This window comes from Galeopterus variegatus, unplaced genomic scaffold, assembly GCF_000696425.1.
Source record: "Galeopterus variegatus unplaced genomic scaffold, G_variegatus-3.0.2 Scaffold5535, whole genome shotgun sequence".
Taxonomy (NCBI): domain Eukaryota; kingdom Metazoa; phylum Chordata; class Mammalia; order Dermoptera; family Cynocephalidae; genus Galeopterus; species Galeopterus variegatus.
Window position 1 is genome coordinate 74,880 of NW_007731646.1, and position 23,654 is coordinate 98,533.

The 23,654-nt window shown below is 33.9% G+C and overlaps 1 protein-coding gene across 2 annotated transcripts in view; it reads left to right on the forward strand.

Annotated features, from left to right (window-relative positions):
* The window catches only part of FAM3C (family with sequence similarity 3, member C), a 45,641-nt gene that overhangs the window by 16,206 nt on the left and 5,781 nt on the right, over window positions 1–23,654 (forward strand). For both annotated transcript variants that reach the window (XM_008589587.1, XM_008589588.1), the window contains exons 3-8: window positions 457–561; window positions 7,792–7,821; window positions 8,546–8,669; window positions 14,469–14,527; window positions 15,822–15,872; window positions 18,005–18,089. In XM_008589587.1, the coding sequence (XP_008587809.1) occupies window positions 457–561; window positions 7,792–7,821; window positions 8,546–8,669; window positions 14,469–14,527; window positions 15,822–15,872; window positions 18,005–18,089 (454 nt within the window). The remainder of the gene's footprint in view (window positions 1–456; window positions 562–7,791; window positions 7,822–8,545; window positions 8,670–14,468; window positions 14,528–15,821; window positions 15,873–18,004; window positions 18,090–23,654) is intronic.

The following is a 23,654-nucleotide window of genomic DNA, read 5'->3' on the forward strand; positions in this document are numbered from 1 at the left end:
TTGAGAACTCCTTGCTTAGTGGACATCCTGGCCTTCGTCTCTCTAAAAGGACCACTGTTTTTGTAACATCTCTGTATAGTATTGTCCTTTATGTTTGAAAAGGATTAGGAATGTGTCATCCAACAATTTGGTGGTAGTGTTCCATTAACCATGACACTTTTGTGTAGTCTGCCAGCAGATGATGGCAGGTAATTTTTTTGCATGTAAAACTAGGCATATGTCTCAAGCAGTCCTGTGTCTAGATCGCTAGCCAATCTGAGAATTTTTTGATAAGGAAAATTCCTTATCTTAACGGATCATTGGTAAGTAGTTGTTGTAACTCAAGTAAAATTAAGGTTTAACAGATAAAAAGTAGAAATTTATTAGTCTTAATTTTTTTGTAGACTTACATTCTTCGTAGAAGCGTATAACACATTCTTATATACTCATGTTGAATTATTTCTGCCTTTTGTCTAGGTGCTGCAAAATTGGTGGTAGCTGTGGCAGTATTTTTACTGACATTTTATGTTATTTCTCAAGTATTTGAAATAAAAATGGATACAAGTTTAGGAAATCTATTTGGTAAGTTTTTTTTTTTTTCCTTAAACTTTATTTTTGATGTGGTTGTCTACATTTTTATCAGTTCTCAACATTGAGTCACTCTACTGTTTAGTCTATGCAGAAAATGATACATAGTTATATCAGTAGTGTGATTCATTAGAATATTCTAAAATATTAATTAATATTAATTACACTTAATAAAACTAAATTAAAATTAATTCAGTATAAAGCATGAATCCTGTATTCAACATTTTGAACATATTTAATGAGTCTATTTTATCCATACTTAGGGGCATTAATCGTGGCATTTTAGTGCACATTCTAGAAAATATAAACCCTCTAACTTAAATTGTTTCTCTAGTTGAGTTGGCTTCTGGAAAACTTGGAGCCAGATCTAGCCCTCAGTTACCAAGTGATTATGGAATGATGATAATGCATTTTAGACACCGGCTATACAAATGCATCTTACTTTCCTATCCTTATTTTCCGTCTGTGGCATTTTTTTTTAACATTGCTATATTGTAAATGTATCATTATAAGCTGCTTTAACTCAGTTTTTAACAAAAGCTTTCAGTTAATAAAATAAGTTAACATTTGAAATGTTTTCATAGGAACCAATTATATATAATGCTATTTTAGATAATGGTATATTAACATCTTATTGAATCCCAAATAATTAAGTGCCAAGTGTGCATTTCTCATATATATATATGTATCTCACTATAAGAGCAAAGAATAGAATTTGTTTACCTATTAAAGTGGGAAAGAATTATTTGTATTTAACTAAGGCTCTTTATAAAATTCTGAATCTCTTCTGGAGACCATTTTATAGGTCTTAATTTTTTCGAAGTTAGAGAAGCTATTGATGTTCTTTGTAGGTCCTTGTACTTAAATTGAGTAAGCTTTGGCTGAAGTGTTGTATAAAACATTAAAAAACTTAAGCATGAAAAGTGAGACTATAAAACGTGAAAACAGTATTTTGTCCTAGTAGGCAGAAGTCAAATGAATGAATGAACTTTGAGACCTCTGGAATAGTGAGTTTTTCTTTCTATAAATGTTTGGAGGGGATCTCCAAGACCTCATTTACTCCCTCTAACATCTAATAGCAAGACTCCTTTTACCAATGCTTATCAAACTTTAATGTCAAAAGAATCTTTAGAGAATGTTGGTGAATGCAGATTCTGACTCAGTGTGTGGGATGAGACTGAGATTCTGCATTTCTAACAAGCTCCCAAGTGATGCCGAGATTCCTATCTGTGGACCACATACTGAGTATCAAAGCTTTAAACAATTCTGATGTGTAGTTCTCAATTTTTGTATAAACATTTTCAGGTGACTTTTCTTGCAATGACTATTTAAAAGTACTTCATTATATTGTACTGAATTCTGCCTTTTGTACAGTCAGTACTTCTTATCTTCATGTTCTGCATCCACAGAAAATATTTGGAAAAAAATACAACAATAAAAATTACTACAACAATGAAAAATAGTACAACTAAAAAATTTACAGTATAAGAACCACTGACAATATTTACAAGCATTAGGTATTATATGCAATTGAGAGATGATTTAAAGTATATGGGAGGATGTGTGTAGGTTATCTGCAAACACGAGGGTTCTTCAAGAAGTTCATGGAAGGATTTATATTATCTTTTAATTCCATTTTTTCTCAAACTTTTTGAAGTACCCTCCTACTACACCATTTTATATAAAGGACTTGAGAATCTGCAGATTTTGGTATCCACAGGTGTCCTGGAACCAATCCCTTGAGGGGACTATACTCCCAAGTAATTTCAATCCATTGATCTTCCTGCCTGTTGGAGTTCTCTTCTGCATCAATGATCTCTCAGATGGTTAAATTGTAGTCCTAGTCCTTCATCCCTTCTTTTTATAAATGTTCATCTTTTCAAGTAATGAAAGCCTCCCTTTCAGACATTTCTCTTGACATGCAGGTTATTTCTCTCCTGAACTTGACTGTTTTTCAGCATCCATCTTAAAATGAAGTAGCCAGGATCCAGCATAAAGTAGTTATTGCAAATTTTAGTGAGACTTCACTTGTTCTGGTTTGTGTACTTTGATCTACCTAATGGCCAGCCTCTTGGCCTTTGAGAGCGCAGATGGTTTCAATTGAATGATGGAGCAGAAACACATTAAAGACACTGAGGATTTGTTCAGTGTCGCTCTGGACTAATTCTTCTAAGAAATGTTTGATAGAAAGGAAGCAGGTTATGGAATGGTAGCTCGATGCAGAAGTTAAGTTGCACTTTTTTTTTTTTTTTTTAAAGTAATGGAGAGACTTTCACTTGTCTGTAGACCTTCGGTGAAAATTTGGTGAATGTCAAATCAATGAGAAGACATTGAACACACAAGAAAAGGAGGGTCCTTGAGAGATGGGAGGCAATGAGACCATTGGTACAAATAGAAGAGTTTCTCTGGGGAAAAGCCCACTGTTTTTAGAGGACAGTGAAAAGGAGGCTGGATGCAGCCACACATGGCACAGTCATTACACACATTAGCTGGTGATTCCCCCAGTGGCACTGCTTGTATCTGTCCCCATCCTTTGTCTCCCATCTTTGCCCTAGTTTGAGTCTTCATCTGTAGTTTGGACTGTTTTTATAAACGCCTACATCTCTTTCCCTTCTTTGCTATCTGCCTGTCTCACCACTGCCAGAGTGATTCTCTTAAAACTCATGAACCTTTAGCACTTCTTATTACTGGAGGGTAAAATCCAAACTCCCTACTTAGGATAGCACCAAAAGTCCCCAGACCGCCTCTCGGATGTTCTCCAGCCCTCCCCACCCAGCAGGTCAGACTGGCCGTGCTGGTCTGCACACAGTCTGCGGACACAAACCCTGTCCTGTCCTCCCTCGGCCTTTGCTCCTACTGCTTCCTCACCTTGAATGTCTTTCTTATCTCCCAGTCACCTGCTAATCCTTATTTTTCAAAACTCTGCATAAATTCCCTTTTCTGGAGAAAGAGAAAGAACCTTTCTCTTTCCCTACTAGAATGTGTTGCTCCTTCTTCTGAACTGTTTGTTCTAATTGCATAGTACTTATATCTCATTTTGGCACTGATTTTATTCTGCCTTACATTATAGAATTCTTCTTTCTTTTTAATTTTTCGTGTGCCTGTGTCTCCCTCCCCCTTCCTGCACTCCCCAACAGAATTAATTTTGAGGGCAATAATATCTTGGTGCTTCATCCAGCACTTACTGTCTGCTGGGCCCTGCAGATAGTAAATGCTGACTGAATGAAAATAAATGTAGGTAATTGAGGATTAGGATTTTTAAATGGGAAGGAAGACTATTTCTAAAGTGGATTTATTTAAAGCCGTGTTAGTTGGAAAATCACTGGTAGTCAGCTATGAACAAATGCTGAGCTACTTGAACTAGGATTGTTGTCTCTCCTAATATTTTTATTTTGATTTTTCCTAATTTTAAGAACCTGCCAGATTTTATTGTGTGTATTTCAGCTGTTTGATTTAGGCGTTTGTAGGGTAGATGGTTTATTTTGATGTCATAACTGAAATAGTATATTGTATCTATAAAACCTTATTGAATTCCAATCTATTGAATTGGTAAACATTTAATTTGTGGGGGTTTATTTTAATTCTCATTTCAGACTGTTGTAGCAAGTTGGATATATGGTTGTCTTTGCCATGTGCTTAGCATCTAACTGAATGCACCAAAGAGTAGCAAGTTTAACTCAGCATTAGGATGGTTTCTATGTCAGTATTTTAGGCACCTCTAAGATTAACTGCAGTTCTTTTGGTGGTGAATATTCCATTTTTTTCAACTTGTTGGTATAATAATGTGATACTTTCTATAAATCAGGTTTATTATATAGTATTGTTTTAGAAAAATAAAACAAACATTTCTTGAAAGGAAGAATGCAAATTTTGCCCACAATTGGCAGTTGAAATTGCCAAAGTTGATTATAATTTTTTAAAACAATTTTTAAGAAAAGTTTTTATTTTGAGAAGATTGTAGATTCGCACACATTTGTAAGAAGTAATAGAGATCCTGCATACTATTTACTCAGTTTTTCCCATTGGTAACATATTATGAAACGATAGTACAGTGTCATGACCAGGTTATCAACATGGGTGCAATCCACAAATTTTATTCATGATTCACAGATAATAATATTCAACTCTGTACAATCAACTGTGTTACAATTAAAAAAAAAATAATTCTATTCATGATCGTCATTTAATTTAGTGTTAGTTTCCAGCATGGATACTTAACTAGTAAACATTACTGAATACAGTTCAAATTATTTTTGCATATATTGCTACAGTAAGTACTTCATGTTCTATTGAGTTGATTTATTTTTACCCTTTCAGGTTTAAACCATTGACATATTGCATCTACATAAATTACTTGAGACATTATTAAAAACTAAAATACAAAATAGTTCTGATTCTTTAGCCTGACTTATTCAAAGACATTCATTGATTAATCCAAATCAGAAATATTTATTATTGTTCCTTGAAGTAAAACATTATATATGTTGAAAGAAATTAGGGATTAAAGCTAGCAGGGTAGTTTGAGGAATAAAAATTGCAGAAGAGGAGGGATTTTTGTGTTTGTAAGTTGTGCCTATACTCTATACTTGGACAACACCCTATTTTATTTATGAAAATTAATTTACCTGGCCTGTAGGTGCTCACACTCTCAAAATTGCAGGCCTAGCAGAGGGCTTTTGGTTTTGATAATACTGGATAAAAATGAACTTTCATCTGGGAAGAAAATTCTTTCCGAAGAGTTTCTTTACCTTCAAGCATCTTTTCTCTTTACTCTTAGTCAAATTAAATGGAGGTGATATTATTTACCCAAAAGCCTGATGATTAAGAAACTGGTTTTTCCAAAATTGTATCATAGTTTAAAAATACCAATTTTTAAAAATTGAGTAGCAGTTACTTTTTTACATCTCTAATTTTACAGGCAAACTAAATTGACCATTTTAGAGGCTTATTCCTGCTTTGCCTTCTATCTCCTTTTCCTCAGCCTTGCAGGGTTCCTGAGGTTCCTTTTGCCCTGATCATTATTTGATTATTGATGTTTCTTAAGATTCTCTCCTCAGATCTCTTCTCTTTTCAGAACCTCTCCCTGGGATGGTCTCATCCATTTACTAATTTTCCAGTTTATATCTTAATCCCAGGTCCCATTTACAGCTGGCCTCTTTTCTGTTCCATTTGGAACTTGTCCAAGTATCTGAAAATTAACAGGTTCATGCATCACCAACTCCTCACTAGATTATAAACATCTTGAGTGCAGAGATGGCTCACAAGCTCATGTAAATGAATAATGAATGCTTCTAAAGCATCTGGTCCATTCCCAAGTCTTGTCAATGTGTTTTGCTTAGTTGCTCTGAGTCTATATTTCATTCAGATCCACAGTCACTACCTTTGTTTGGGCTACTACCCTTTTTTTACCTGGATTACTTCACTAGAGTCCTTGTCTATACTTATCTTGAACCCTCTGCAGTCAGAGGGATTGTTCTAAAGGCCCCTGGCTTCCTGCCCCTGGCAGGACTAGTAGTTTTTGTATATGTCATCAGAAGACCTCAGACACTTCCATTTTTGGGAGGTGGTATATTATGTGTTTGGATAATAGAGTGAGATAATGACTTTGAAAACTAGCTCTGCCAGTTACTAATGACTTAGAACAAATCATATCAGTAAACCTCTCTATCTTCAGTTTCTTTATCTTTGGAATGATGACCAAATCAGTAATACAAAAGTACTTGATAAAGTTCCTAGCATACATATGTGATGAGCTATGTTATGTTAACACTGTTCTGATCGCACTTTCTTCTGCATATCTCATTATTATAGGTCAGGTAGACGAGAATTACTGATTCTAAGAATGTTTCTCTGTGAGAATCTTTACACATGAGCCTGATGATACTTATTTGTTCAGGACAAAGTTGAGAATTCTAGTCCTTGTGCTGCCGATCACTCTCTGGGTTTTAGTTTTCTCACTTAGAAAAATAAGAGCATTGGACCAGATCTCTGTAATTATTTTTTTTTTTCCTTTTATGATGTAATCAAGGAAAATGGACATCTTAAGGAAATTGAAAGAATGAGACCCAGTAATCTCAGTATGCAAATTTACCAACTTTTCTTTTTTGTTTTCTTCCAGTCTCTGTCCTTATCCATGAATATGTTTAGTATTTAAGGTTATGGTGTGGATAAAGTTTTTCTGCTTTATTCTATGCATTAAACTTTTCCCATGTTATTACATTACCTTTATGACATTAATGGTGCATAATATTCTACTGAGTGTTCTATTGAGTTAATAAGACTTCATTTACTTGGTTATTTTCCTCTTTTTAAACGTTTAGATACTATCTTTCAGCTTTAACTTTCTGCTTTCCAGTTTCAGTATTGTACTTATAGGAAGTTAACAATTCTCTAAAATAGTACAGAACTAAAACCTAAGTGACTATTTATAGTCAGGCAGCTGGCTAACATTAATCATACTGCATATTTATTAGCCAAAGTAGGAAGTGTCTGTCCATGCTACTTCGATGATCCGAGTTATAGTCTTCTAGGCTGAAATCAGATATTCGTGCTTTTAAAAAGCTCTAAGTGTAATTGTAATAGATGGCCAGGTTGAGAACTACTGCATTCAAGTTCAGATTCGACCCTCTGGTTTCCTTGAACTGAGAAATTATAAAACTGTTAGTAATGACCTTATTGTTATTATATTTTTACTTTATTTTTTTAATTTACCCAATACATTTCTATTTTGGAAAAATTAAACCTTCCCACCAGCCACCATCCTAACTACTAAACTAAGATAGGTTTATATTCTGTGGGGCTTTATCTGCATACATACACAGAACCACATAGCAGCAACAACTTTTAAATGCCCTAATAGTCACCAAATGTGTATTTATAGTCATTTAAAGGTAAGTTTGTAGAGTAACTTTCTGATTGAGATTCAAACTTATAGTAACTAAAAAACAAAATGTAATGGTAAATAAAACTAAAATGTTCTGTCAGAAATAAAATACTACCCTCCATGATAGCTCTGTGTAATTGTTTATGATGAATTATGTAATGTAAAGTTTCACTTTTTCTCTGAAATGATAATCATGTTTTATTTATTGTATGCTGAGTAATCATTCAAACACTTTTATTTTTAAGATAAGTATTAGAAGCTCTATATATGTTTAAAAAGTGTATTTTAACAGTTGCCAACAGGCTTATTCTTTCTAACAAAGGTAACTTTTGTTTTTTTAGCAAGGTCAGCATTGGACACAGCTGCACGTTGTAAGTATTTGTCTCAGTATTTTACAAATGGCTTATTTTGTCTTATTTTAGGCATATGAAAGCTTATATTCAACGTTGGTGGTTCAGTGTGAGCAAAACCTTATTTAGAAATTGCTTTAAAGTTATATGTATGTTATTTGATTGGACAGCCCAGTATTCTTGGTATGTATACATAATGGATATTTTGTTTCATTAGTGCTTTTTAGCTCCAGTATTCTAAGTACGGAAAATGATGGAGAAGTGAAAGGAGAATTCCTAGTTAGAACTAGCATATGGGCAAATAGTGGGACATTAGGCTTTTTAATGATCCTGGAGGTCACCATTTTTTTACATATGGACTAGAAATGCAAAGTAACGATTCAAGACCTTTCACATCCTGAAATTTAAAAATAAACTCAAGAATAATTAGATAAAATGTATATACCCTCATCAAGATCATATTACCTGATCCATTATGTCGATTATTAGATTGTTTCCTAGGAGATTCTGGTTTCTGTTGTGTTTTGCTCTTGTTTGGTTGTTTTTGTTTGTTTTGAGGTTTTTTGTTTGTTTTGAGATTCTTTGAAACACTCAGGAATAAAAATTCTAGCATATATCTTAAGATATGTGTATTTTGTTGATTTACATAATGCCCTTTGTGATTCGAGATGTGAAACAAAGTGATTATAGAGTCTATTAACTTGTTTTCTAAAAGTAAAAAAAAAATGTATTTTCTCTCCCAAAGCTACAAAGCCTCCCAGATATAAATGTGGGATCTCAAAAGCTTGTCCTGAGAAGCATTTTGCTTTTAAAATGGCAAGTGGAGCAGCCAATGTGGTAGGACCCAAAATCTGCCTGGAAGACAATGTGTGAGTATTTATTGATTTGGAACTATAAGGTGTGCTATTAAATTTATAGTCAATTGAACCTGTGTTTAATGGATTTTTTGAAAATGTATTGAGTGTGGTTTACTTAAGGAAAGTGATTTCAATTTTTGTTGTACAGTTTTCCCCCGTGCGTTTAAGGAGTCTTAAAATTCTTAAATTTTGTATGAGAGTGACTAAGAACACAGCATTTATCCAGTTTCATGTAGAGACGAGGGATTTCCTCTGAGTGAATTCTCTAGATTTGTATTGACCTATTTGGTAGCCACTAGACACATGTGATTATTTAATTTTCTTTCTTAAATAATTGGGAGAAAGTTAATTCATTTAAATTAATTAAAATTAAAAGTTCAATTCCTCAGTCATAGTTGCCACAGTTCAGTTAAGTGCTCAGTGGCCACACGTGGCTCAAGGTCACTGAGTTGAACAGCATAGATAGGAGGACATTTCCCTATGGCAAAAGTCCTATTGACAGCCTTGCCCTGGATAAAAATTGCTTTATTTTATGAACCAGTATCTTTCATTTTAAATATCTGAGTTCTGCTTGTCGAAGTGTGAAATGATACAGTGATAACTTCTGGTCTATTGCAGCACTAACTGCTTGCCACTGAACTGAATGATTTCCTATGTCAAGCATGGTTTTTCAGTGTCCTACCTCAGTGTCAACTGTCATTTGCAACTTAAAGTTCCTACCTCAGGAGTTGCAAAACCTACTTTTAGTTGGTTGCTTTTAATCTGCTATTTCCTGGAAAACTAGATATAAGCTTATTTAAACTTCATGTAAAATAGTAAATATGTCATTAGTTATGTAGAATAAAGAGTAAGATAGTTTTACAGATAGAGAGGAGACTAAACTGGGCAGTTTCTCTGATCTGTTTGTGTGTCTCTTCTTTTCATAGACGGTCTTAAATTTTTATCCTAGCCCCTTTTTTAGTTAGTTACCAATGGGAAGGTTATTTAGCCTCTTGGGGCAACACTTTTCTTGTAAAATTGAGGGCTCAGCTAGATGATCTTTGAGGTCTCTACTCATTTCCTTTCTTTTTCCTCTTGCTAATGATGATCCATTGTTAATCCCTTGTCTCCTGATTTTTCATTGTAATAGTTCTGCTTTACTGTTATGTAATAAAGCACTTGGGTTTTAGAAGCTTGTAGGTTTTTTAAAAAAAACATTCCCATTCCCCCTTTTCTCCTTGTTTGGCTAAAGAGAACCCAAGTTTGATTGTAAATAATAGGAAGAAAGTTTAGTTTTTAGAATACCTAGTCCACAGATTGTCATTGGACCCCAACTCTGCCCCCTTGAAGTGTGTAAGTTTTAATACAAAGAAAAAAAAAATGCTTAACATCACTCAGCATTCAGGAAATGCAAATCAAAACCACACTGAGATACCATCTCACCCCACTTAGGATGGCTAATATCCAAATGACTGTGAATGATAAATGCTGGTGAGGTTGCAGAGAAAAGGGAACTCTCATACATTGTTGGTGGGACTGCAGAATGGTGCAGCCTCTATGGAAATTGGTATGGAGATTCCTCAAACAATCGCAGATAGATCTGCCATATGACCCAGCTATCCCACTGCTGGGAATATACCCAGAGGAATGGAAATCATCAAGTCGAAGGTATACCTGTTCCCCAATGTTTGTCGCAGCACTGTTTACAATAGCTAAGAGTTGGAACCAGCCCAAATGTCCATCATCAGATGAGTGGATAAGGAAACTGTGGTATATCTACACAAGGAATACTACTCTGCTATAAAAAAGAATGAAATACTGCCATTTGCAATGACATGGATGGACCTAGAGAGAATTATATTAAGTGAAACGAGTCAGGCACAGAAAGAAATATCACATGTTCTCACTTATTTGTGGGAGCTAAAAATAAATAAATACACAAATAAAGGGGGGAGGAGGGAAGAAGACACAACAATTACAATTCCTTGAAGTGATATGACAAGTGAACAGATATGAGGTTGTTGGGAGGGAGGGGGTGTAGGTGGAGGGAGGGAGGTTTCGGTAATTGGCCACAATAATCAGCCACATTGTATATTGACAAAATTAAATTTAAAAAAAAAGAGATCAAACTTTTTACTAGCAGGTTTTCTATTCACAGATTATACAGATCAAAAAGAAAAGAAAAGAGTGCAGACAGTGGATCCTAGTAAACTAAGTACTAGGCTTGGAGCCAGAGAATTTGGTTTTAGCATGGTGGGCATGTCATGTGGAATTTGCATTTCAGTTTCTTTAACCATAAAATTGAGGCAGGCCACCTATCTTTATTTCAGGAATCATTTTACCATTCCCATGAGAGGTTAAATAATTGAGGGGATTTTATAGCTAGGTCTCAGGTCATGGAACTAATTGCACAAAAGGGCTGGGTAATTGGTCGGGTATCCCAGTGGAGACGCTGCAGGGACCAATTCATAGTCCAGTGCTTTTTCCAGTATGTTTTTTTTTTTTTTTTATATTGAAAGTTTAAAAACAATAGTTTTTAAGTTTAAAGAAAGTCTGAGTTTTCTAAGCATGATTTATTCACCTATTCAACAAGTACTTATTAAGCATAGTCCCTCCTGTCATGGAACTTACAGTCTAATAGAGGTGACTTATTTAAAAAGTAAATGCAAGTAAGTAATTACAAATTGTGACAGCAGCTGTGCAGGGCAGCAGGGTGTAATGAATAGTGGTATGAATGAGTGAATGAGAAGATGTCCAACTTAAGATCGAGGGTTAGGGAACAGTTTCTAAGACAGAGATGTGTAGCCTGAGAACCGAAGGATAAGAAGGAAGACAGCCAGGTAAGGAATGGGGAAAGAACATTCTAGACAGAAGGAAGAGCATGGTCTAAGGCCCTCAAATGAGGAAGATCTGGAGAAAAGTGAATAAGGGCCAGGCCCTGTAGGAACTTGTAGGCCATGCAGGTAAAATGGTTGAGGTTTTTTCCCGAGTGCATTGAGAAGTTGTTGAAAGTTTTCAAACTCTGGCACATCATAATTTCATTTATACAGGGGAAAAAATTATCTGGCTGCTGTCTAAAATGATTAGAGAAGTGGAATAGAGAGAACAATTGGAAGGCCTTTGCCAGTTGCTGCCACAGCTTCCTGTTGGTAGCAGACTTTTTGGCTGATACACGCATTAAAAATATATAAGTAGATAATAGAAATACGTAAGTAGAAATGGTTAAAACTTTTTTGCATCTGCTCTGAGTACATGCAGTTCACTTTGGAAACTACTATTCTAAATCAGTGCATCTTAATGGAGGTGATTTTGCTCCCCAAGGGGATATTTGTCATTTTGGGTCGTCACAACTGTGTTATTTATGGAAGCCAGAGATGCTGTTAAACATCCTTGAGTGCATAGGTCAGCCCCTCCACAAGAATTATCAGGCCTATAATATCATCATGGGCCAAGTTTGAGAACTCCGATACAGGCAAAAGATAATAATTAAGATTAGGATGGTGGTCATGGTTTCAAGGATAAGTAGATGAAGTTAAGACATATTGTGGAGATTAAGATGTGTTTTAAATGTTTCATTTGTTAGAAATAGAAAATGCTAGGTATAAACTTCAGATGTCATGAAAACAGGAATTGCTGCTTTTTTTCCTTTGGCAGTAGAGAACCCACAAAAATTACTCATGTATGTTCAAGTTATAGCTTTCATCTAAGGTATACTCATTCGATTTCAGTTTGTGGGAAGTTGATATTAGGAATAATACTTCACCTTTTATTAGAATCTCAACGTTTGCTACAAGAATATGCAGGAGACTATTTTGAGGCATTTGGGGGGTTTTTTTTGTTTGTTTTTTTGTTTTTTTTAACAAGGGGCCAGATAGTATTTTTAGCTGTCGGGGCCAGGGGTAAAATCAAAGATATTATGTAAGTACTTACATAATCACTTAAAATGTAACTATTTAAAAATGTAAAAAGCATCCTAAGCTTATGTATAGTAAATTAAAACAAACCAAAACAGGAAAACCAGCTGGTTGGATTTGGCTCACGATCTCTAGTTTGCTAAACCTGCTTTAAACTAATCATTTTAAGTAGTAATATCTGGAACATATAGTTAGTATCTGAAACAAAACTATATTTGAAGATGTAGAATGTATCTACATATTATATCATCATTTCCTTTAGATTTTTGCTGGGTGGGGTGGGGTTGGGGACCTTTGTATTCATGAAAGATAAAATATTTCCACTTGTGTTAGTGAGAGTGACTAACCTTTATACATTTCAAATTTTCAGTGGGTTTTTGCTTGTTACAGGTTTTCCCTGTTTGAATTCCAGGTTTTAAAAGTTGATAAGCTGCTGCCCTCTTGTGGGAGGCCTATGTCGTTGTGCTTCTTTGTTATGTTTATTTCTTTGCTTTATTTAAAAAAATATTTAAGTTTATTAAGTACAGCCGCATACTCCAAGGTGATCTCTACTTGCAAAAGTCACTGTGGCACCTAATTATTAATCTAAAAAGTTAATCATAACTATTGCTTAATATATTCTTATTTTACTTAGCTGATATGTTTACTTATCTAATGTATTTCTTAAAGGAGCAGAGCAAATGCATTTTGGAGCTTTCCTCTCTCCACTTTGGTGCAGCTGAGCCAATGGTCATGTAATAAAACATAGACCTTTTTTATGTGTGTTCAAGACTAGTGCTTTTGCTTAAACAGCTTTGAGACATAATTCACATACCATATGTTTCATTCATTTTAAGTATATAGTCACTGGTTTTTAGTATATTCAAAGATATGTGCAGCCTCTGCCATAGTCAATTTTAGGACATTTTCATAACTTGAAGAGAAACTGTACCCTTTAGCTATTGCCGTCCTACCCTATTCTTGTCCTGCTTTGTTCCCCCACCCCAAGCCCCCAGTAACCACTAGTTTACTTTCTGTCTCTATAGATTTGCCTATTTTGGACAAATCTGTAAATAGATTTATCAGTATATGTATGAATACAGGTGTGTATGCTTGTTCGGATATATGCATACTGCCCCTCTCCCCTAACCTTAAACCAGTTTTTAAACATTTAATCGCACACCACTGGGAGGATTACTATTTCCTTGAATTTTGAAAATTGAAAATAGCTACAGTTTTGGTTTAGTAATTCTAATTGAACAGACTAAAGTGATAACAAGCAAATGTGTTGCTGGTGCCTTCCATTTCTTTATGTGTTGGTCTGTGAGCTGCCAGTGGGTGCTGATTATCTCTGGTAGACCATGTAAGTGACTGTGGTTAAATACAGTAATTATATGACTATAGTATTCTTTCTTCTGAGTATAGAGGAACTTCATGTTGATAATCATTAAGATAATGTTCACAATTAGATGTAACATTCATGAAAGAGTCCTTCCCCACCCTTCTTGCTTTCAGATTATAAAAGATTTGGGTAGCCTCTCACTTCTGTTTCATGTCACTTTGATATCACAAAAAGTGGAAAAGAGATTATCTGTTGTTTGATCCCTTGAGAATGGTGCAGAGTGTGTGTATAATATCTGCATGTTTTAAGGATTTTCTAAATGGTATTTCATAATCCAATTCAGAGCAGCAAGAAATAGACTAGTATTTCAGCCCTAGTACTTTTTAATATATATTTCTACTTGTGAAATATTTTAATGACATTGCTTTAAAATTATTCAATATTCGTCTGTCTTCTCTGACTCAGTAGAGCTCTTTTAATTTCCTTTACAGTACGTATGTATAATATCCCTAACTTTTTTTGCATGTCTTTATTTCTGTGATATATATTTACATGCAATATCTAATTATAAATTTGTTTTGATTTTTTCCTCTTCAGTTTAATGAGTGGCGTTAAGAATAATGTTGGAAGAGGGATCAATGTTGCCTTGGTAAATGGTAAGAATAATTATTTTAACTTATGGATGTATCAGTGGATATTCTGTGTCCAAAAATAAAATGCACTCCACTATCAAAGGATCAGGTTAGAAAGTGCCACTCTTGACACTAAAGCTTGACTCCCACACCCCCTAAATGAACAGCAGTAGATGGAGACTTGCTGTCTAAGTATTTATAGCATGCTTTCTTAAACAACAAGGTAGTACACTGTGTGGAGAGCTTCCCATGAGATTGTCAAGAAACAATCTAATGCTGATGAAATTTTGCTGGAAATTTTGGAATCCTAACATAATAGGAAGATAGGCTGACAGAAATGAGGATGTGTAAAATAACAAAGGCTGGTGGACTGTTATTGGGTGGGGTAGGAGGAGGAACAACAAGTAAGAATTTATTGTGTAACTTTTCAGTGTTGTCCACATTCTTCTGATTGGTTCATTGGTGTAAATAACGTCATTGAATCCTGAACATCTTGAATGTTCTTGCAAAATCAAATCTGAAAATCTGAACCCATAAAGTGAGACCTAACTGTAGACATCCTTTCTCTTCTTGAATAAGTATCCTGTAAATAAACATAGGGTGGTTAGAAACCAACAGTCACCTTACCTAGTTCATAGTATGGGAAAATATTTTTTACTTTTTTTCACAAGAGGTAAATTTTTATGTTTCTACTTTCTTCATTTTCTTAAGTAAGAGGTTCAATATCTATTTGTCTAGGTAATTGATAGCAAAAAAAAAAAATACATTTTAAAGGGGAAATAAATGTAAATTTCATAAAAAGATGGCTTTAATGTAGAAAGTATCATCTGGTTCGAGGACATATTTCTTTTTTTATAAGGTTTATGTGTGTGTGTGTGTGTGTGTATTTTTTTCCCCCCATGGGAAGATTTGTATTTTTTTTTTTAACCATTACACAACGTAAACATCTTTTGTGGCCCAGGAGGAAGGGGGGTTAGGGAGAAATTGGTAAAGGTTTATATATTTTCGATTAATTCTTAGATAAGAGAGATGGTAACACATAAGGATGAAATATTTCTAACTTTGAGTTGGAATAGTCTGCAGTCAGTAATGAACTTCTGTTTGTTACTCTTTGGCTTAAAAGATTAATGAGAAAGTCCTAACCAAAAATTACTCCTTAAAAATACATTTCAAATGTATACGATTCAACTTTTAAGTTCTCAAAATAATTCCTTCTCAGTTAATGAATTGATATCAATCATTGGATAAGATCATTTGTCTTATAAAGTGTATGGGGTATTTTGGTTGCATAATTTGATATGAATTCAATCTCTTTTAGGAAAAACAGGAGAATTATTAGACACTAAATATTTTGACATGTGGGGAGGAGGTAAGTGTGAATAACATATAACTTTGTGTTCTGTTGCTGGTTCTGGCTTTATCACCTCAGTATAATATAGCCTATTAATGAGAGAATAATGGTACTGTTTGTTAGTTTATTGTGTTCCTCTCACTTTCTTTTCACTAAGTGTCCAGCTATATTTAAGTGATTAGTCAAATTGCATATACTTTGTATTTTGTTAGAAAAATTGTGATGTGTAATTGAGTACAATAACATCAAAATTGAGGTTTAAAAAAAAAAAATCTGTGCTCTGTTTTCTGCAGGACACCTAACTCAAAGCTTTGGGTTCCTTTAGGTTTCTGTCTGATATTTTAAAAAAGAACATGTATGTAATTTGAAGACCAGCATAACCAATTTAAGCATTGGTTAAATTGACTATTTCGATTTCTTTACGTAGATTTTTCAGTCTCAAACATAAATCATAACTAGAAACATTAGATATACAAGATAAACTATCAGATTTTAGAAAACCAGTAATCCTGTTATTCATCCCTTCTGTCTTATGGCTAATTATTAAAGTAAAAGAATATTTGAGAGAAGGAATAGAATTTTCCAGTTCACTGGATTTAGAGCAGTCCACAGATTTTCCCCTTCCATATTTGGAAGTCCTGCAAGGAGGGGGAGGAAGGGGCCAGGAACTGGTGCCCTGGAGAAGAACGCTGCCTAGAAGGAAGGCGTTGCTTCCTCAGGTTTGAAGAAAGGCCAGTACTAGTTTATATTTTGATTCTTCTTCAAGTTAGTTTGGGAAATTTATTTGTTCGAGGTTCTCCCCTGCACTTCTTCATCCCATTTATGTATATTCCCCAGAAGTGAACAGCTATTAGACTTCCTGAAATTTATGTTGAGTTTTCAGACAGTTCAGCTTTTCTAGCATTTCTTCAGCTTTTAGTAAGATGCCATGAATTATTTCTTAAATGAGATTAGGAGAACATTTCATAGCAATCAAAAAGCTGTATAGACTTAAATTATTACCATCCATTTAGATTATAAAGGCATAATTGGTTCTACCAAATTATATTACAAAGAAACACTCTTACAAAGCTATTGTTGAAATCAGTTATATGACCAAAGGCTCTGGTATTGCCCACTCCCCTCATCACAGGTAGATTGCTTACTGCCGAACACATTCTCCCAGTAAAGAAACAGTTGCAGTTTACTGCCATCTTTGCATTTAAATGGAAGTAGCTGCTTTGTTACATTTCTTCTGAATTGAAAATGCTGTTATTATAAAACAGTCTATTGAGAAAATCTTTTGAATATTTGCTGTGGAAAGAAACTGAGTAAGTTTGAAGTAACCTGTTTTTTTTGAAGTAGTGTTAGACTTTGGGCCTATAGGAAAACCTGATATTTTGTAAAGAGTTCAAGGTGTAAAAAATGATTTGCAGTACCTAACCTGTCTATCTGGCATCTCCATTTTGTAGTCACTAATGTAGTTTATTTTGAAGTCCTTGTGGATTTTGATTCACTAGATGAAGTGAGTAGTGACTATAATATTTGCCGTAATTTGTTTGGCTTTTAGTGATAACAGAACCTATGTTCCTTGCCCCAGTTTACAGCAAGAAGATATACCTAGATCCATTAAGTCTTTGTGTATGTGAGTGTTTTTATAGATTTTTTAAAAAATTATATATCTCTTTAAGAATTGCTTGAAAGCTGTGCATCCTCTTTCTAGAAAAGTACCCATACAAACAGTTTTACTCAGGGAGTCTATGAACCTCGCTCCTGCCCCCTGAAAGCTTACCCATGGACCCGAGTCAGGTTTTTCATCATCCCAGTTATTTGTGTACAAGACATCCCCAAGTTTCTTACTTTACAGGTCATGCTTTCATATGACTTTGCTGTGGCTTTTTCACTTAGCCCCAGGAATGTCATTATAAAAGACACAGGAGAAATCAGGATTGGGAAATTGTAAATTGTGAATTGATGGTGGGATCACATTAAGGGGCAAAATTGATGATTTTTAAACTCTTTGTAAGATTTGTCTCCCTGTTGGATTACTCTACATTAGAAATTATTGATTTACAGATACTTTGTATTTTATAATGTTAGTTTTAGAGATTATCATTATCATCAGTCATTTAAAAAAAAAAAAAAACCTTCAACCCTTTCTTTTTCTTCAGATGTGGCACCATTTATTGAGTTTCTGAAGGCCATACAAGATGGGACAATAGTCTTAATGGGAACATATGATGATGGGGCGACCAAGTACGTAGAGTTAAAACTTTATACAACTTCTTGGAGCTGTAATTTAAACTAAAAAAAAAAATACATTTTCACTGGAAAAATATTTGTAAAATAGAGCAAAGTAATCCAACTATCAGATAAATACTACTAGCTTTTTTTTTTTTTTTTTGGTTTGTTTTCTTCTTGTCTTTCTATGTAAATGTTTATCATGCATATATAGTTATGACATTAGAATCACATTGTACATAAACTGTTTTATACTTTCTTTTATATTCTGTTTTTAACAGCCTTAAATTGTTTTCCCTGGCATTAATATTCTTCAGTAGCATTTTTCGTGGTTCACCAACAGTTCCTCTTAAGGGCTCACCTTTATTTAAAAGCTCCTCTGATGTTGCCAGATTTTTTCATCTTATAAATAACATTGTGATAAACATTCTTTTACATGATATTTTTTGCAACTTTGAGTATGTCCTTAAGGTGAATTTCTAGAAGTGGGAATTAACTGTCAAAGATACAGGTGTGATATATTTTTCATAAAGTTTAATAGATGGTAGTTTTGTAACTTTTTTCTATAAAGTTGTATATGTTGTAAAAAATTTGGAAGATACAGAAAAACACAAAGAAGAAAATTATAGCTCATCTCACTACCCAGGGATAACTATTGGTGATATTTTAGTTTGCATTCCAGACAACTTAATGCACATATTTTCTTTATTTTAAATATTTGGAATGATAGTATATATACAATGCCTTTTCACTTAAGTGGTGACTATTTTCCCATATCATTAAATGTTCCTAATAACAGAATTGTTCATGTCTGCCTAGTCTAGTTTTTAAACATGTGTCATGATTTATAATCTGTTTAATAGGATGCCTACTGTTGGAATTATAAGCTATTTTCAGTTTTTCATACTTAGCAAAATGAACTGACTAAAAAAATTTTAAACAATCCATGTGTGTGTTTCCTTAAGATAAAATTTTTTGAAGTGGGATTGTTGAATTAAGGATGTACACTTTAAAAAAACAGATTTTAAACGATTTGTACTAATTTTATGTTTTTTTCAGAAGTTTCATGGCACTGATGGTTAATTTTCTAATAGTTCCAATTCTAAGAGTTTCAAAAGGATCTTGTTTTGACATTTCTTTCTTTGATTACTGGTGAAATTGGATTTTTTCCACAAGTTTTTTTTGGCCTTTACTTTGTAAATTGTGTTTTGACCATTTAAGTTGACCCATATTGATTTGTAAGAGCCCTTTATATATTAAGGACATTAACCATTTCTCATGTTAAAAATGTATTTTTTGGTACCTCATTTGCTTTGAACTTTGTTAATTTATGGTGCTTTTTGACTTTTAGAAGTTTAAACTAATTCTTACATAGTCATGTTTGTGGATTTCTTTTTTTTTTTTTAAGTTTCTCGTACTTTTATACTTGCGAAGTATTTTTGCATCTCTAAATTATGTATTTAGTAGATTGTTTCTTCCAGTGATTTCACTGTTTTCATGTGTTTTTAAAAATCCATTTCTAATTTCTCAAATGACTTATAATGCCTGTGTAATACTAGGTTCTTATGTAGATTTGGCTCTCCTTCTGGAATTTCTGTTCTGTGCTATTTTGTTGACCTATTTAGTTCTGTTCCAGAAAGACATTATTTCAGTTATTTTACAACTAATAAAAATAAGTGTACTTCATACCTCTCTAGTGGAGCTAAACTCACTTTAATCACTTTAATATTCTTTCTAAACAATAAAATATTTTCTATAATATTTTTTCCAGATAACTTTTCTCAAGAATAAAAAACATCCCTTACAAATTTCATTGTAAAGTCCTTAAAACTACAGGATCCACACAGTAGTATGGCATATCTTTCTCCTTACTGATTTTTATAGCTATCTTATTGCAGATTTACAGGAAAGAAATAGTGCCATTTTATGAATGGCTCTAAGGTGAAGTAGTTTCATTGACATTGTACATTTTATCTGGTTTGACTAGGGATGTATTAACTCCATTCACTGAAGATTAACATAAAACTGGCATATTCAACCATTTCCATGTAAGCTAAATAGAATGAAACAGAATGTAATTAGGTTTTCCTTATCGAAAAACATATGACTTGCTATTTGCTTTTGCTGAGAAAATAGGATATTAAATGTATAATTTGAGATTTTAACATTTTAAAAGAAGTCCCACTTTTCTGATTATTATTGTACCTGGTGGAAATTAAAACTGTGCCCCTTAACCTCCTAATGTGACAATAGTAAATTGTAGCCATACCTAAGAACTGAGGCAGGGATGATGTTTGCTCTTTAGCTGCTGTTTTTTGGTGCCCATTACATGGACCAAAAGCTGCCTAAGAAGAGGGTTCAACCTATAGGCAAAAGTAGAAATCTAAACTTTGATGTCTTTACACTGGGTCACTTGGTTAATATATGATTCAACTTCTGTGCATTTAAATGAATTGGGTTGTATGCATTTTTGTTTGGAGCACATGAATTTGTGTTAAATATTGACCTCTTCCAAACACTGGTAAAATAAATTGTAAGCATCGTATCTTTTATACTGAGATAGACAATCCTTATAAGGGGCCATCTACATCTATTAAATATAAAAATACATAAACATGTTATCTTGGCAGGTGTCTAATATTTTTCGTTTATTTAGTAAATAATACTTCGAATGAGCAAACTAAATTTTGCTATCCCTTCTTTTAAGTGAATACTCTATGGCATGTTAAGTTCATGCCTCAGTGATGGGTTGAAATGTAGGTATCTTGGAGTAAGAAGGGATCCTAAAAGAAAACCTGCAAGAGCATCCAAGCCCTTTTTGAGCCTGGGCAAGATTTCCCTTCAACTTCTCTATTAATACCTCCACTGAACTCCTCCCCTGTTAAGGGCACCGATACTCTTGGCATTTCTCTATTTGAAACAAAACAAACAATATTCATAAGGAAATGTTTTGTTCTCACTGTAAATTCTACCTGATAGTCTTTAATTTGGGTAAATGGAATAACAAAACAATAAATATATTCCCCAAATCATTTGATATACTTCAAGTGTTCAAAGCTAATTGGCATTTCTCTTTTAGTTTTCTATTTTCCATGGCTATTTTAACTTTTTATCTTGTTAAATTTCGAGCTCGTTTTATCCTCCTGGCTATATTTCTTAGGCATTCTCTAGTTGATTATTGTCTCTTAAAATGAGTGCTCCAAATCAAACACAGTGTTCCAGATGTGGTCTGGCGGGACCAGGATACAATGCAATTGCTAGCTTACCATGTTTTAGGGATTACATTTCTTTGAATATTCATGCAGACAAGTATTAGTTATTGGTCAAGTTAAATTCTCAGATCTTTTCATTTGATCTCAAATTTTTTTTTTTTAACCTCTGCCAAGTCAGGTCTTCATTTAGAACTTACTTTTATTTCATCTGAATGAAGGACTTTATATTCATTTATCCTTGTTAAACTTAATTTTGCTGACTTGGGCCCACTTGGTCTTGATACTGACATTTGTCCTATGAGATTTCCATGATCCAAGTTTTGTACTTTCTCCAAAGTCATTCTTATATCTAAATATAAGTCATTGATAAAAATGTTTACCAAAGGCAGAATGCCATCCTGCTAGAGGCCTCCTCTAAAGGATTCATCTATTAATCAACTGCAGAAACTACTTTTCAGACAGCTGCCAATGTACTCCCATAGACGTACCATCCAGCTGTTGTTTCATTATTTTATTCTTGGAGGCTATTTCTGAGACTATCAGATGCTCACTTGAAATTCATGAGCTATGCTAATTACAGTACCCAGGGATTTACTGCCTGAAAACCTCTTCAAAAGCTGAAATAGCCGAGATCATGTTAACTTGGCTTTACTTGTTCCTGTTTACTTCCCACTGCATCCCTTTTCTTACCTTCTTTTTAATGCTCACAGGATCTTCTCATTATCATCCATTCTAGAATTTTGCAAGGAACTGGAATTAGTTTTATTGGACCATTGTTTCTAACATTTTCCTTGCCTTTTTTAAAAATTGGAATCCTTAACTTTTATCAGCACCGCACTCTACCGAGTGAGCCACGGGCCGGCCTGGAATCCTTAACTTTTAATGTCTTAGCATCTCTATTTTCTATGATGCTTCTAAAATAACTGACAGTACCTGAAGATTACATTAACAAGCTTTTTTTTGTTTGTTTTTAATCTAAGTGTATGATGTGTGTGGGCTTGGAGGCTTACATTTACTTTAAAGCACTTATATGGATGTCCTTTTTATGTTGATCAGAGAATGATGCCTCCCTGGAAAAGACAGTTGTACGTTGATTTGATGATACTTTATCATACTTCTGTGAAACAGTGGGTCCCTTCATTATTCGTATTTAGTAGCAAAAGTTCTTTCTGTGGGCTTCATTATTTTCTGAATGTCATCTCAATCTGAGCACTCCAGGTCTTCCTGTAGTCATATTAAAAGTTTTATCGTTAGTAATGTGGATTGTCTTGTATTTTTGCATGCTTGCTTTTTTAAGTCAGAGCCGATCGTAGAGTACTCCTATAGTAACACTAATTTAGAAACTATCCTTCCTTTTTTCTGGGTTTGTTAGTAATTTTATAGTAAAAATTGTTGGGGTTTTTTTTTTTATTTATTTGTAAAGAATTGTATTCCCTCATAGGAGTTTCTAATTTGAACTATTCTCTCTTTAAAGTCTAGGCTAGATGGCCACTTATGCCTAGTATTTCTTATTTTTCAAACTCATTAAATAGTATGGTGATTTTCTTGCAAAGTTCTACTTCCCAACTGATCCTTCCCTATTAATCAGAATTGAGCCCAGAATATCAGCCTTCCTTATTGCTGTCTGTGCTTGAGAAAGGGGGCATTGGTTTGGTTTTATGGTGTGACTGTAGGTTGTCAGATGTGCCTACTTTCCCAGAAAATATCCAGGCAGAACCCAGATACTCCCATCTCCAGTCCCCACTTCCTCTGTTTCTACTCTACATGGCCTCTGTGCCGCATTAGAATGTCTTCTAGGAAATCTTCATTGCTATCTCTATCTCCTGATTTATCACAGGATAATTTTCTATTCATTTTAAAGAAAATTTATCACAGGATAATTATTCTATTCATTTTAAAGAAAGTAATTTATTCAACATAAATTTTTAGCAACTCAGCTAGTTAAGACCATTACAAATTTTTGATGCTTCTATATAGAATGAAAAGCTTTTATCTCCAAACTTTATGCTATATGTAAATATATTAGTTACTATGGCTTTTAAAGAAATGGGGCATTTTGACACCTATGTATTGCTCAAAATATTGGCTGTGTTGCATGGTTTTAAACTTTTTGCAATATTAAATTGTCTTTTACTTAAATAAAAGTTATCCAAAGGAATAATAAAATAATCCCCCAAACTCTACATAGGTAGATCAGAAAATGTTAGAAGTCATTGAGAAAGTCATCTTGTTGGGAAACTATAGTTAGATATACATAGGGATGTGTGTCAGGGATCCCACCAAACACACCCAGTTTTGATAATTCTCTAGGAAGACTCATGGCTATGATATGTTATAGCAAAAGGATACAAAGCAAAATCAGCAAAAG